The 14,303-nt window shown below is 63.5% G+C and overlaps 2 protein-coding genes across 2 annotated transcripts; both read right to left on the minus strand.

The window, feature by feature from the left end:
* Positions 1-970: 970 nt before the first annotated feature.
* CASTOR1 (cytosolic arginine sensor for mTORC1 subunit 1) lies at positions 971-5,154 on the minus strand. Its single transcript, XM_042887028.1, has 9 exons — positions 5,003-5,154; positions 4,855-4,925; positions 2,950-3,143; positions 2,712-2,844; positions 2,372-2,495; positions 1,892-1,999; positions 1,740-1,822; positions 1,536-1,630; positions 971-1,464 (listed from the first exon to the last, which is right to left on the minus strand). The coding sequence occupies exons 1-9, from the start codon at positions 5,113-5,115 to the stop codon at positions 1,399-1,401; spliced, it is 987 nt and encodes a 328-aa protein (XP_042742962.1). The 5' UTR covers positions 5,116-5,154; the 3' UTR covers positions 971-1,398.
* A 786-nt stretch (positions 5,155-5,940) lies between these two features.
* Positions 5,941-12,891, minus strand: TBC1D10A (TBC1 domain family member 10A). Its single transcript, XM_042887015.1, has 9 exons — positions 12,692-12,891; positions 11,470-11,569; positions 9,146-9,253; positions 8,870-8,976; positions 8,651-8,765; positions 8,428-8,493; positions 8,034-8,223; positions 7,372-7,526; positions 5,941-7,212 (listed from the first exon to the last, which is right to left on the minus strand). The coding sequence occupies exons 1-9, from the start codon at positions 12,889-12,891 to the stop codon at positions 6,820-6,822; spliced, it is 1,434 nt and encodes a 477-aa protein (XP_042742949.1). The 3' UTR covers positions 5,941-6,819.
* Positions 12,892-14,303: the final 1,412 nt, after the last annotated feature.

Below are 14,303 nucleotides of genomic sequence, written 5' to 3' on the forward strand. Positions count from 1 at the left end.
CCATCCATCCATCCATCCATCCATCCATCCATCCATCCATCCATCCACCCATCCACCCATCCACCCATCCACCCACCCATCCATCCATCCATCCATCCAATAATCTCAGTCCCTCTGCCCATCTCTCCTCTCTCACATCCATCCATCGCCCATCCATCCATCCGCCCTCAGGTCCACAGCCCCGCAGGGCTCACCATACCAGCAGAGGACCATGGCCAAGTCACTGAGACCAAGTCATGCAGGCAGAGGACACCCCAGCACCACCACACTGCACCACCCCATTCCAGGACTTCACAGGGTCCCCACAGGCCGTGACAGGGACTCAGCAATCACTGCCACTAACGGCTGGCAGCCTTTGGGGACAATGTGCAGGGATGTGCCAATATCCAACGGGGCTGAAAATAGAGCGTGTGACCACATTGGCTGACTGCAATTTCTTCATCTCTGGGGCTCACGTCACTGCTGTCTCATGACTCCTGGAAAACAGAGAGTGGGACAGGAAAGAGCCCATAGACGTTGCAGGAAGCCGAGGGCTCACAGCTGTACACAGTGGAGACACGCAGGGATGTCGGATGAGTGCTGGTCCCTGCTGGGCAAGGGACCCTGCTGCTATTCATAGTGGTGGTGTCAGGATGGTGGCAGCTGTCTGGCCCGACTTCCTGCCCCAAATGTGTCACAGGACTGCCCCGAGTGTGTCCCCATCCCCTGGGTGACATCAGTGCAGCAAAGGCATCACCTGCTGTGCTGCATCCCAGGCAGCTGCAATGAGGACAGAAGTGTCACCAAGCTGCCGCTTGGGGACAGGTTGTAGGGTGGTCCCAGCTGCAGCCAAGGTGCACTCAGAAAAAAAAAAAAACAAACCACAAAAAATAGGACTTTTATTGACATTAAAAAGTGTGTAACAGCTTGAAAGGAGCTGGGGAGCCACCGTTGTCCCCCCCCCCCCCCCCCAATGCAAAATGGCTGGGACACCGGGCCACCCCAAGGGGGCTGTAGTGCTGCCCTGACCCTCCTGCGGCCCCCAGGAGCATCACAGCCACCACCCCACACAGACACCCACATGGGGACTGGCAGCACATGCTGTCACCTCTGCTGGGGCTGTGGCACATCATTGCTCCGGAGACCCCTGCTCCCCACCACCCCAATCCCCTCAGTGGGACCCTCTGCACCCTGAGAACACTGGACAGGAGCCCAAGGCAGAGGAAGGCAACTAACTCTGCAACTAACACTGTCACAGCAGTGTCCCCCTGCGTGTCCCCCCCATGGGCAGAGTGATGCTGAGCCACCGGGCTCTGCTCAGCACCAGGGAAAGGCTTAGGAATGAGGACCAACAAACACCGTGCTGGGGACAACCCTGTGCAGGAGGGGACTGGCACGGTGTCACCGCACACCTGGCCATTATCTGCCGCTCTCCTGGCGCTTCTGCAGCAGCTCGATGACCTCCGTGATGCCCTCCTCAGGGACCTGTGGGGACAGAGATCTGTCAGCCCCACTGGAGGACGCAGGGAAGCCGCGGTGCCGCGTGCCGGGCTCACCAACGCGTGGTCGAAGTTGAAGGTGCTGATATAATAGGCTGAGATGTCAACAGCAGCCAGCGGCTCGGCGATCTGTGCCACGATGCCACACTCATCTGGGGAGGCGACGAGACCGTGGTGTCACCAACACGGTGACACACAGTGGTGGCAGAGGAGGGGTCCCCAAATCCCTGTACCCCAGTGCAGACCCGCAATGGCACTCACCAAAGCCCAGGGGCTGCCCACCGATCCTCACCATCCGCCAGAGCTCCCCACTGGAGCTGGTGAGCAGCAGGTCGCTGGGGAACCTAAAAAGAGGGGAACTGAGCATGGCAGAACCCCAGTGCTGGGCTGGGACACCCGGGGACAGCACCTACTGCTTCTGGGTCTCTGCATCCATCACGATGGAGATGTAGCCCTCAATGAGCGAGAAGGAGAAGAAGGTGATGGAGTCGAGGTCACCAGCACCGGGTTCCTTGGGGGGGCTGCGGGGAGAGGATGGCACAAGGACCTCGAATCAGGAAAAGTGTGCCATTGGGACAGCTCCAAGGGTGCCACTGGGGCATCTCGGTGTCACCCAGGGGTGTCTCAAGGTGAGAACAGAGATGGCAAACTTGGGCAGCTGAGTTTGCATGGGGTGGGTGCCCACCCCATTTACAAAAAGCCCTTTCCTCTTTTGCTTTGTGTGGCTGCACCACATGGCTTGTCTCCCCAGGGCTCCTGTGCACAGAGGTGGCAGCAGGGCTGGCAGCACCCAGCGGTGACAAAAAGTTAGCAAAGTGCACGGGGAGGTCAAAAAGGGAAGGAGTAAGTGAGGCACAAGGGGTGACACTGGTGTCCCCAGCGCTGTCACTCACCTGTGGGAGTAGAAGAGGACATCGATGAGCATGGTGGCGATGGCAGGCAGCGTGTCGGGTGCCACCGTCAGGATGCAGAAGCGGTTCTGGGGGCTCTGCACGGGGTGCAGCGTGGGGCTGGGAGCTGCGGGGCAGAGCCACCAGCTGTCACCGGTGCCCTTGGGGACAGCACTGCAGTGCCACCACGTGGCCACCGGGGCCAGCAGCGTCCCCCGGGGCACCGCAGGATGCCAAAAACGCAGCGGTCCCCGCAGCACAGGGGTGTCTGCAACGGAGCATCCCTTGGGCACCGTGCCACCTGGGGACGAGGTGGCCTCGGGGACATCCTGGTGCCACTCACCCGACTTGGGCTTGAGGAACCCATTGCTGGTATCATCACATGGGACCGGGATGGATTCACCATTCTCCTCCCTGTAGATGTCAAACTCCCCGGCCAAGGTGTGAATGACCACAGGCAGGTCCCGCTCCCGTACCTGGCAGTGGCGTGGCATCACCATGGCTGTCCCCAAAGATCAGCAGGGTCCCCACCATCTCCCACACGGCCCAGGGCCACGTGGCACCGTCCCCACGGAGCTCACCAGGATGAAGTCGGTCTGGTAGGTGGAGAGCATCAGCACGGAGACGTGGTGCTCGGCCAGCGGCGCGATGACGGAGCGGGCGATCTTGGTGACGCCGGTGGCCTGGCAGCCGGAGGGCGCACAGCCATTGGAGATGACGCTGAGCACCAACCATGTTGAGTCTGCCACCTGCATGAACTCGGAGGGCGGCAGCTCTGTGTGGGAGAGGGGAAACTGAGGTATGAGATGGGGCTGTGCTGTGTCCCCAAACCTGCCGGGATGCCAGCAAGGGGGGACAGCGGGTACCGGTCTGTGCAAGGCTGGGTGCTGGAGGGGGCAATGGCCTGCTGGGGACAGGGTAAGGATACAGGAGTGGATGCTGAGGGTGGCTGCCTGGGGACAGCAAGGACATTGTGCCCAAGGCACCACAGGGTGTAATACTACGTACATCCCTGCTCTGATGGCAGTGCAGGGTGCTGAGTGCCAGCAATATGGGGAAATGATTCGGTGCTGTCCCCGTGCAGCAAGGGGCAGTGTCAGCTCCACACATGGGACTAGGAATGCTGGTACGAGGGACAAACCTCCCAAATCTGGGATGTGCCTCTCATCCTGCACTTGCAGAGCTGGCTGCAAGTGGGTGCAGCACGCTAAGACCCTGGGGCTGTGCACATCTCCCACCCCATCCTCTGCCCCTGTGTCACACCGGAGGGGACATGGGACAGCCTCACACCGTGCCCAGCTCTGACAAGCCACAATCCATGAGGCCGAGCCCGTGCTGGCAGGAGGCCAGGGCTGCCTCCCAAAAAGCTGCTGTTGTTGGCAGGGAATGAGTGTGCCGGCCGGTTCCTTCCTGCCCCACACCCGCTCCCCAGGAAGGAACGGATCAGGGCCACGCTGTTCCTTCGACACCCCATGTTCCTGAGTGGGCACCCCCAGACCTCACTGCCCAGTGCTCAGCAGCAGCCAGGCAGCACCGGGCTGAGACCATCCAGCTCATTGCAGCGATGAGGGAGGAGTGAGGCTGGATCCGGAGTTCTCAAGCCCAGGGTGCTGGCAGCCGCCTGTTCCTGTGCAGGAAGTGCTCCCGAGGACGGGGACCGCGGGGCCGCATCCCCACTTAATGGCTTTTCAACACCCACAGGAACCAGGGGCCACAGCGGGGGCTGTGACCACATGGGTGCCCCCAGATGTGTCCCCACACCTTGGGGAGCAGCCGGTCCCAGATCCTCGCCCAGCCCCAGTGCCGTGAATTATAACATGGGGGTGCAGCAGGGCCCCATGGGGTGACCCGGGGGTGCTGGCAGCCCCCCAGCCCGGCGCCGTGCAGCGCCTCGCAGCCATTGTTTGCTGCTTCCCGCCTGCCCCTCGGGATCGAGGAGCGTTTGGCCATAAGGCCCCACATAAAACAATGCGTGGGGATCGGCCCCGGTTCCTCCGGCAGCAGTGGGGAGCTGGGCTGCAGCCGGGTGGGAGCGTCGCACCGCGGCCGAGCTGCTGACCTTTGCTCCTCGGGGCATGAGCAGGAGATACAGCCCGGCCAGGGGGGTTTGGAGCACAGGATGGGGTCAGGATGTGCCCCCCAGCACAGCCCGTGGGGTCAGACCCCCGCAGCAGGGCTGCACTACACGGGGATATCGCCCAGTGCCACCTTCCAGGGAGAGGGACTGATTTAGAAGGGCTGAAAGACCCCCAGCATGCTCTGATGGAGGGATATGGGGATATGGGGATATAGGGTTGTGGGGACGGGCAGCATTCCCACTCCCCACCCCATCCCACTGCAGAGGCACAGCCGCGTCCCCGTGGCTGCGGGCAGCACCGGAGCAGCCAAACTGGGAGAACCTGAGCAGGGCAGTTCCCTGCTGACCGCAGAGCTCCGAGCATCACGCAGCTGAGGCCGGCCACAACTCGTCGCCGCAGTGGCAATACCTTTGAAGCCCTCCTCGTCCAGCATGATGGTGTAATCCTCGGGGGTCTCGGTCAGGCTGAAGAACTTACACCTGCCGGGACACAACGCGGTGCGGTGGGACCGAGAGGAGGAGGAGGAGGAGGAAGGGGTGAGGAAGGGGAGCGGTACCTGCAGCGCTGCGGCAAGAAGAGCAGTTTGAGCAGCGGGTGGGTGTAGAGCCACAGCCCGCGGCGCGCCAGGGACAGCACCCGAACGCGGTGCTCCAAGATGTGAAGGTCCATGGCGGCCGCGCCGCGCCGCGACGGGGCTCCGTGGGGCTATAAGGGCCGAACGGGACCGGACCGCCCCGTCCCGGCACCGCCCCGGGATGCGGGAGGGGCACCCGCCCGCCCCGCCCCGTCCCGCGACGCTTTGGGGAGCTTTAGTCCCGTATTCAGCCAAGCCGAGGGGGTTCGGGATCCGCGGATTTCAAGGGAGGGGTGGGATGCAGGAACGCGGGTTCTTCCCCGCAGCCGCTCCTTCGTGGAAAGAGGGATTTTGGAAAAGGGGAGTGGAAGTTTTTGCACCATTCCTGCCTGCAGGGAGCACCATTTTGTACGTGGAAAGCAGAGAACTGAGGCTGAGGGGGTGGAGGCGGGGGGAGCCGAGCTGTTCTCGGCTCTGCTGGGAGACGGGCGGCCGGCCGAGAAGCCCCGGGGCTGGAGGTGACCTCCAGGTGCGTCAGCGGAGCTCGGCGTCTCTCATCTGCGCTTCAAACAGCGTTGGCCCCTGGGGCTGGGAGAGGTAGCAAGGTGGGTCACCTCCCTGCTATGTCCCCACCGTGCCCCTTTCCGGGACACTGGGGTGGGACGAGGGACAGCCACGCTGATCACTGCATGGGATGCGCAAGAGTTCTCCTCCATTTATAGGGATGCTGCCACTATTCGATGCCACCTCTGTCCCCACAAGCCACCAACAGGCAGGGAAGTGAGGCCCCAAACCACGCTTTGAGTGGACACAGGGAGCGTGAGCAAGAGCTGGGAGGGGATGTCCCAGCTCTTGAGCCCTGTCATCTCCCCCCACGGCACCCACGAGAGATGTTGAACCCAGGGAGCTGCACACGCTGCGCCTTTACACAATCCTGCTTTATTTCCCCTTTGTACAAAACCACGTTGCCCCGCTGTATTTTACAAAGCCTCCCCCTGCCCATGGCGACGGGGAGGGGGGATAAGAGGGGACCCTGCAGCGGGCAGCACCCCCAGCCCCGGCTCACCTCGGCCCTGCAGGGCACGGGGTCTGCCATCGAATCCCGCTGCCTCCGGTGCATCCCGCCTGCAGTTCCCAACCTCGGCCCCCAGCCTGCAAGAGTTACTGCCACGGAGGAATAATAAATAGGCTCAGTGAATAGGTAAATTCATACTACATATTGGGCTACAGCTTGATACATCCTCACTAGATAAAGAGGAGGGGAAGGGGGAGCAGCGGCTGCTCCCGACTCCTCACGTACCCCCAGCCCCAAGCAAAGGGGAACTGGGTCTGGGTTTGCCCCGACAGTGTGGGGCGGGCAGGGGATGGGGGGAGGGATGCAGGAGACGTGGGGTGAGGGGATGAGGAGGGGGGCTCGTGCCTGGCCCCTGAGGGGCGGCAGGGGAGCTCGGGTGGCTCAGCCACCCTGTGCCAGGGCTCCCACCGCCGTGGTGCCAGCACCCTGCAGGGCTGGGGACAGCATGGCTGGATGCATCCCCGTGTCACCGCGCTGGGTTGAGCTCCCACCGGTCACCCCACGGGACCCTAAATGGGCACCCAGACGGTGCCCCCACGGTGCCACACGAGCCCGCTTCGGCCACGTCCTGCTCCCTCCAGCCCCAAGCCCCCGTCGCCAGGCGCCACGAGGGTCCCCTCCCACCCTGGGGTCCCCTCCTGTCCTCGGCCACAGAGGGAACAGCGTCCTGGAGCCCGGGTCCGAACACAGCCCAGCTGAGCCCGGCCGTGGGGCTGCGCCGGCCCTACAAGTATGTGTCCTCGCTCTCCCGTGAGCACAAGCTCTCCTTGGACTGGTGGTGGGGGGAGCTCTGGGGGTGCAGCAGCTCACGGGCAGAGCCGGGAGCCCCATTGCCCTCAGCCCCGGGGCTGTTGGTGGGACTGCTGGAGGCCTTCTCACGGTTTTTCTCCTTGCTCTTACGGGCCTTGGGCACCGGGGCGGGCCCAGGGGGGACGATGATGGAGGGCACGGGCTCCAGTGCCTTGCGGGTGGGAGGCTCGGCCTCGCTGATGGCCTTGGCACCGTGCAGGCGCGGGGGGGACTTGCACTGCAGCTCCCCATGTGTCTCACGCCACTTCTTCAGCTGGATCAGGTGCTCCCTCTCAATCTGCCGCTCTGTCACTGGCAGCTCGATCACCTGCAGGGAGAGAGCTGCGCTGCCAACGTCTTTCCCTCAGGGATAGTGCCACCCTCCCGGAGCAGAGGAACCCCTAAACCCGGGAATGTGGGGGACACGAGCTCTGCCCACCCACGGGCACCCAGCCCCAGCATGGCACTGGGCCCCACGGCACCTCACCTCCTGCACCAGGAAGGTCTCCTGCATGATCTTGGGGCTGAGGGCCCTCAGCCGCTCCATGGTCTCGTACTGGCCCTGGCATGACTTGAGCTTGTCTGAGGAGCCCAGGGTGTGTTTGAGCAGCACCAGGCCCACACGAAAAATGATCTTCACCCCTGCAAGTGGAGAAGTGAGGCAGTGAGTGGCAAGTGGGATGGGAGGATATGGCATGGAGGACACCTGCTGAGCACACGGCCAGCAGGTGCTGCTAGCAGCCAGGCACACATGAGGATAAACATTGGTATTTGGGACAATACAGCCCATTGGGAGTTTGTTTGTATAAGCACTGATGCAAGCTAACTGGAGGGACACCTCCCATCAGCTCAGGCTGCTGAGCCCCACCCAGCCAGGCCTCACCACTAGGGATGGGGAACCCACAGTTTCTCTGGGCAGTCCGAGCCAGGGCCTTACTACTCTCTAAGCAAAAAGCTTCTTCCAAATATCTCCCCCCTTTCAGTTCAAAGCCATTACAATTTGTCCTATCACTTCATTCCCTACAGCCCCTTTAGATAGTCAAGGCCCTAGCAAGGTCTCCCTGGCACCTTTCCTTCTTCAGGCCAAACCACCCCCTAGCAGAGGCTGTCCTATGCCATATCCCACCCCCAGGAGGACGCAGCCCTTACCTTCACAGAAGAACATGTCCCAGACACGCAGCACGGAGCTCCAGGGCAGCGTGCGAGAGAAGGCGCACATGAACCACTCCGTCATGTACAGGATGGGGTCAATCTTCTGCTTGCTCAGATGCTTGTAGGCCACGGGTGAGACCTTGTGCAGCAGCGAGAAGAGGATCTGCCCGTCCAGCTGGATGGCCTCCTGCAGGGACAGCATTGAATGACCCCAGGCCCTGGCTCAGCTCTGGGATCAGCTTCCCTGTGCCTGGCCCCCGTCCACCAGGACGACCACTGTTAAATCTGTGCCCCATGGACAACGGCAGCAAAGCTACGCTGAGCTCCGGGTGTGGGAGTGCCCACGCAGCCCTTCTTGCTCTGTGCACGGAGCTGTGGGCCCCTCACTCACCAGCTTCTCGCTGTAGTAGCCGGGGAGGTACTTCTCACAGATCTGCACCAGGCACCAGAACGCTTGCTGCAAGCCAAGGGACAGCAGGTGAGCTGCAGGCACCACCAGAGGACAGCCCTGCAGCCCCATTTTGCTCCAAGGCCCTGCACAGCTGAGGGCTGTGCTTTGGGGTAATGCAGTGTCATCAACTGAGCACTGGTGCCAGCAGCAGGTCCCCCCATACCTCGGCTGGCATGTGCATGAGCAGGACAGCAGCAATCGGGGCCTGGGCCTGGCAGTAGCCCTCCTCTGGGCGGTACAGCGTGTAGGCCTTCAGCACCCGAAACAGGTCCTGCTGCCTGCAGGAGGGAGGAGATGTGAAGGGGGGCATCTGGCACAGCCCAGCGTCCTCCCCACAGACCCAAAGTGACACCACGGTGTCAGGTGCAGCTGCTCCACTTACCCGTGGCCTCCGCGTGAGACAAACATCTCGTGGAAGGGGAACTGCCGATGGAGATCCCGCTCGATCACATCCAACCACTTGGGCTCCCCCGGGAGGAGATCCAGCTCCTGGGAGGAGAAGGTTGGGATGAGGGCACCAACCAAGCAGCAACCCCATTCCAGCGCCAGTGGGGTGTGTATGGAGCTGGAGCCACCCCAAACATCTGCCTCATCAGCTCGTGCTGCTTGGGGCGCTCCTCAGAGCTGCAGGCACAGGAAGGTCCCCAGTCACACTCACATCAAACTTGCCAACATTCTGCTCCAGCTTGACCTTGCTGCCGGAGAGGTACTGCCACGCTCGGCCCCGCAGTGAGGGTGGGATCCCCTTCTGGCACCGCAGCCGGATCTGTGCAGGGAACAAAGCTGTCAGGGGAGCTGCAGAGCACCAAGAGTCCCAGCGCAAGATGTGGGTCGGGCCAGCACTGCAACCCCCATTCCAGGGGATGTGTCCTCGTACCGCTGGGGACAGGGTGCCCAGCCACGTGCTGTGCTGACACACCTGGGCAGCCCGGGGTCTCCTCAGCCCCTTCTCCCCACCCCTGCTCTCAGCATGCCAGTAAGAGCTGCAGGGAGGCGTCTGGAGCTGGCTGAGGTCATGCAGCCTGCAAACAGCTCTCAACAAGCCTAGCTCTGCCTCAGAGCAACTGGAAAAGCAAATGTCATAGCCAAGCAGGGAGCGGCTGGCTCCTTCCCCACACCACCATGGCCCAGGCAGAGCAGAGGACTCCACAGCCCTACCACGGCCCTGGGGCAGAAGGGGCAGGCTCTGAGCCCCCCAGCTCTGTGCCCAGCCAGCCCCAGGTTTCCTTGGCACCGGTCAGAGCAAAGTCCAGGCTGGGCAGCGTGGGTGCCAGCTCTGCAGCACATAGCAGACAAAATTAACCCTGCAGCTGCCACCTGAAACCAGGCTGCGTCCCTTCCTGCTCCCGTCCTGCTGCAGCCCTGGTGAAGCAGTGCCACGATCTCCCTGTGGCCCCATGAGATGGACACTTGGAGCACAAAGCCCTGCACAGTTCCAACACAATCCCCTTGCCTCACTTCCTCGCTTGGGTGGCACACACCCTGTGCCCGAGCAGTGCCAGGGCTCTGCATGCTGCAGCCAACAGCTCCCTGAGGCACCACAGCCCTGGGCACCGCCTGCCCGCCCAGAGCTTGCTCTCCTTGTTTGCCAGCGTAACTCAGGAGCAAGCACTTACGTTCCCAGCACGGTGCTGACGCCATGCTCCCTGCTGCACCCTCACCACAGCACTGCTTGTTTACCCACTTGGGCCCTGGGAGGGCTTTGTGCTTGCAGGAAATACCATGGGCAATGCCCAAGGCAGCCACGGGCAGCTCAGCCGCTGACAGCTCCTGCTTCACTCCCCTTCCTGCTGGCAAAGCAGCCAGGAAGGAAGCCGCCTTGCTGGGAGCTCAGGCTCAGTTGAGCTGCGCAGCTGGGGCAGGCTGAGCCCTCTGGGCCCCCCCAGCTCCAAATTTTGGTCCTGCCATCACCCCCCGCACGCCCTTTGGGAGACCAGGAATGCATACAGGCCGGGGGAGGCCACAAGCAAAGTGTCGCCGGAGCTGCCCATGTGTCTGCACTCCCACGGGCTGGCTGGAAAGGGCAGGGAGCAGCACGCAGCACTGGCACCGCTCAGCTTGGTGGGATCTGAGCCAGGACAGCTCCATTTCAGCATAGTGGAGAAGCGCAGGTGCGAATGAGCCATTCGGTTGCAGGGCCTGAGCACAGAGCAGCTCTCTGAGGCTCTAGGCTCCGACTGTGCTGTAGGACAGAGCGCATGGAGCTCCATGGGGACCTCCTGGAGCTCAGCCTGAGCACGAGGGAGCTGTCTGCCAGCAGCACAGCTGCCGGGCACTCACCAAAGCCAGGAAAGCACACAGAGAGCAGCGCACAGCACGGGCAGAAACAAAGCGCCCGCCTGCTGCGTCCCCAGAAGCTCTCAGCAGCCCTTTGCAAGCAGCCAAGAAGCAGACGAGGGATTCCTCTGCGGGTCACCAGGCACCGAGCAGCGCCCAGGGAGTGCCACAGACGGCTCCAAGTAGGGGCATGGCACGTCAGGGTTATGCCACCCTCCAGCCCTCCCCACCTCTGTCAGAGGCACGGCAGCACCCCGGGGCTGCGTTCCATCCCTGCTCCATTCACACCCTCAGGAGGTCAGGGAGCACCAAAACAGTCCTGCACGGACTGAGCCTCCTGCCCAGCCCCAGCTCACAGGCTGCATCCCGCACATCAGCCTCCACCATTTCCTACCCGTGGCCTTTTTTGTTGTTTTGTTTTCAGCCTGCAAGATGCTCAGAGCAGAAGTTTCCATGACCTAACAATTCCCATGGCTGCACACAGGCAGCCAAGCCAGCTCTGGGAAGCCACAGCCCGGCAGGGAGCAGCCGTGAGCAGCAGCAGCCGGGCTGGAAGGGGAACAGCCCACCTGAGCCAACAGCATCACCCAAGGGCAACACAACTGTGGGGACCTGCTACGTGTGGGATGCACTGAAGTCTCACTGGGATGCTGCTGCACGCAGCTGTTCCTCCCTGCTGCATGGAGACAGCAGGCAGGCACTCACCTTCTTGTGCTTTTTGGCCATCCACTTGTCCCAGTTGTTGAGCATGTCCAGCCACTTGGACTCACGCTGCCGCAGCACCTCCAGGGGAACCTCCTCCAGTCTGCGGGGCAAAGGGACATCAGAATGACTGCGAGCCCCGTACCCAACGTCCAAGAGGCCACCCGTCCCGAGGCTCCCACAGAGGAGCAGAATATTTTCCTGCAGTGCTTAGCTTTGATGGATAACCCCAAGGGGCTGCCTGCCAGTGTTTCTGTGCTAGCACAGCCCCTCCGCAGGGTCAGCTTGTCCGTGCAGGGTCCGTCTGGTGCCACATCTGTGGGCAGCCCCATACCGGTGGTGCCCCATGAGGTCCCACCCAGGGTCAGACAGGGCCAAGCACGATCGTTTCCGTGCAGCCTTCAATCAGCTCCGAAGGGCTCTGCCAGCACGGGCACCATCGGCATGGGGTCAGGCAGCTCCGATGTGGGGAGCTGGGGCTCAGAGTGGCGTGGGAAGCGGGAGGGATGCTGGATGCCGGGCTGGCCCATTGCCTGCTGGAGCCACGCCAGCACGGCTGGGAGCCGTTAGCAGCCGACAGCAAGCCGGCAGCGGGCGACACGCAGGGACGGGTGCCACGGGGACAGCCGCGGGATGACAGCTCGGCCCTTCCCGGCGTCTCTACTGCCGGAACGCTCCGGGTAGGTGCAGCCGCAGCAGCTTTGCGGCCCGTCCTGGATGGATGCCGCCCGACGGGACCGCCCGGTGTACTGGAGAACGGACGGACGGACACAGCCGGCGTCCCGCAGCTGACACCCGGCCCGGGCACGCAGCCCTAACGCTGACCGCCGGCCCAACGTCCGCACCGAGAGCGCCTCAAGAAGCGACGGCCGGGAACCGCCGTCCCGTCCCGATCCGTCGCACCACGGGGCCGCCACCCGCAGCGCCGCGCCCCGGGCCGTGCCCGCCGTGCCCGCCGGGCGGTGCCGCTCCGCCACAACGGAGGGACCGGGAGCCGCGGGGTTCCCGCAGAAGCCGCCTCATCCCCGGCGGCGAACGGCGGGCAGAGCCGCAGGCCTCGGAGGGCGGAAGGAGAAGGGAGGACCGGGCCGGGCGGCGGCGGCGGCGGGAGGAGGGCCGGGAGCAGCGGGGAGCGGCCGGGCGGATCTCCGAGCGGATCTCCCAGCGGGTTCCCCCGCGCTCTCCCTCTGCTCAGCCCCGTTCCCCCCCGCCCGGCCCCACTCACGCTCCCTCGGCGCTGCGGCTGCCCACGATGAAGCCGAACTTATCGACGCGGCGCTCCTCGGGGCCGCCGTTCACCTCCGAGTCGGAGCCCAGCGAGCTGAGCTCGTCGCCGCCCGCCTCCGCCAGGCTTTCGCGGGTGCCCGCCAAACCCCGGGCGCTGCCGGGCGAGCCGGGCCCGCCGCCCCCGCGGCTCTTGGCCATGGCGGCGGCTCAGCGGCGGCGCGGCCGCTCCTCCATGCCGCGGCCACGGCGGCGGCCACGCCCCTCGCAGCCCGCCACGCCCCGACGCAGCCACGCTATTGGGTGAGACGAGGGGGAGGAGGCGGGAGAAGCGGCTCGACCAATCGAAGGGAAGTGCGGACGCGAGGGCTCGCCCACCCGGAGAAGGGATTGGATGAGAGGCGCGGGAGAGCTGTCAGTCAGAGCGCCGCCCTCCTCCTCCGGGCCCGGTAGTGGCAGAGAGAGGGGCGGGGCGTGCGGGCAGCGGTGGGGGGCCGGGGGCGAAAGGATGGGCAGGGGGCATCGGGAGAGGGCGGGGGGTACTGGGATGGGGCAATGAGAGTCGGCTGGAGTGGAACTGGGAGACACTGGGATGGGACTGGAGGCACTGGAACAGGAGCGGGGGAGAAGGGGATGGTACTGGGAGAGCATGGGGCCATTAGGGCTGAACTGGGGGCACTGGAACAAAGCTGGGGGCGCTGAGATTTGAGCGTGGGCCACGGGGAGTGCACGAGGGAGAGGAGGACTGAGGGCAGGGGGCTGGAAGCACTGGGACAGGACTGGACCCTGGCTGAGCCAACCCTGGCTACATAGGGCCAATGCTGAGCCCACAGGCACTGCAGTGCTACCCCATACTGGGGCACTGGGTCCACTCCAGGAGCTCCAGGACCCCACCAGCCCCTGGCCAGGATAGAAGGGCTGTGCTCACAGCCTCCCAGCACAACCACTGTCCCACCCCAGAGTAGCTACCAGCACCTTGTGCAGGTAGAACGAGCCGGGCTAAAAATAAAGCCCAGTGAGTGCAGCAGGGCCCAGCCCAGCCCTGGGTGACACTGGGGAACTGCCCCAGCTCATGCTGGGCCACACCTGCAGCCCCCAGCCCTGCAGCCCAACCCTTCTCTCACCATGAGCCAGAGCAGCACCGCCTCCAACCAGCGCTTGATTTCCTGCTAACAGCAAAAAAAAGAAAAAGTAGAGATTTGTTCATGAGGACCCTTCACAGAAGTGGACAGATCACCAAAGAACCCAGCACAGAGCTCAGCACACCAAACCCTTTCCAGATTTTTCTGGCACGCTGCACCGCAGGTCCTTCCCACCAAAGTGGCAGGCTCTGATAGCAGTTGTTTTGTAGGCAAGATACACGCGGACAGACTGCTACAACGTTTATCTGTGCTATTTAGATTGGCTCACTGCTGGCAGAGCTCCATGCAAGCTATTTCCAGCGCTTCAGCACAGAGCCTGCGGCGGGTTTTCCTGCCGGAGCACAGCCCTGCCAGGCTCGTAACCGGGGCTTGGTGCTGCTGGAGGCTGGGAATGTCATCCGAGCAGCAGCGTGCAGCCCAGCCATCGAGGAAAGCACAGCAGGGAGGAGCAGGTTCTTGCACAACGCCATT

Source organism: Lagopus leucura, unplaced genomic scaffold, assembly GCF_019238085.1.
Source record: "Lagopus leucura isolate 7727_CA_CO unplaced genomic scaffold, USGS_WTPT01 Super-Scaffold_100071, whole genome shotgun sequence".
NCBI lineage: Eukaryota > Metazoa > Chordata > Aves > Galliformes > Phasianidae > Lagopus > Lagopus leucura.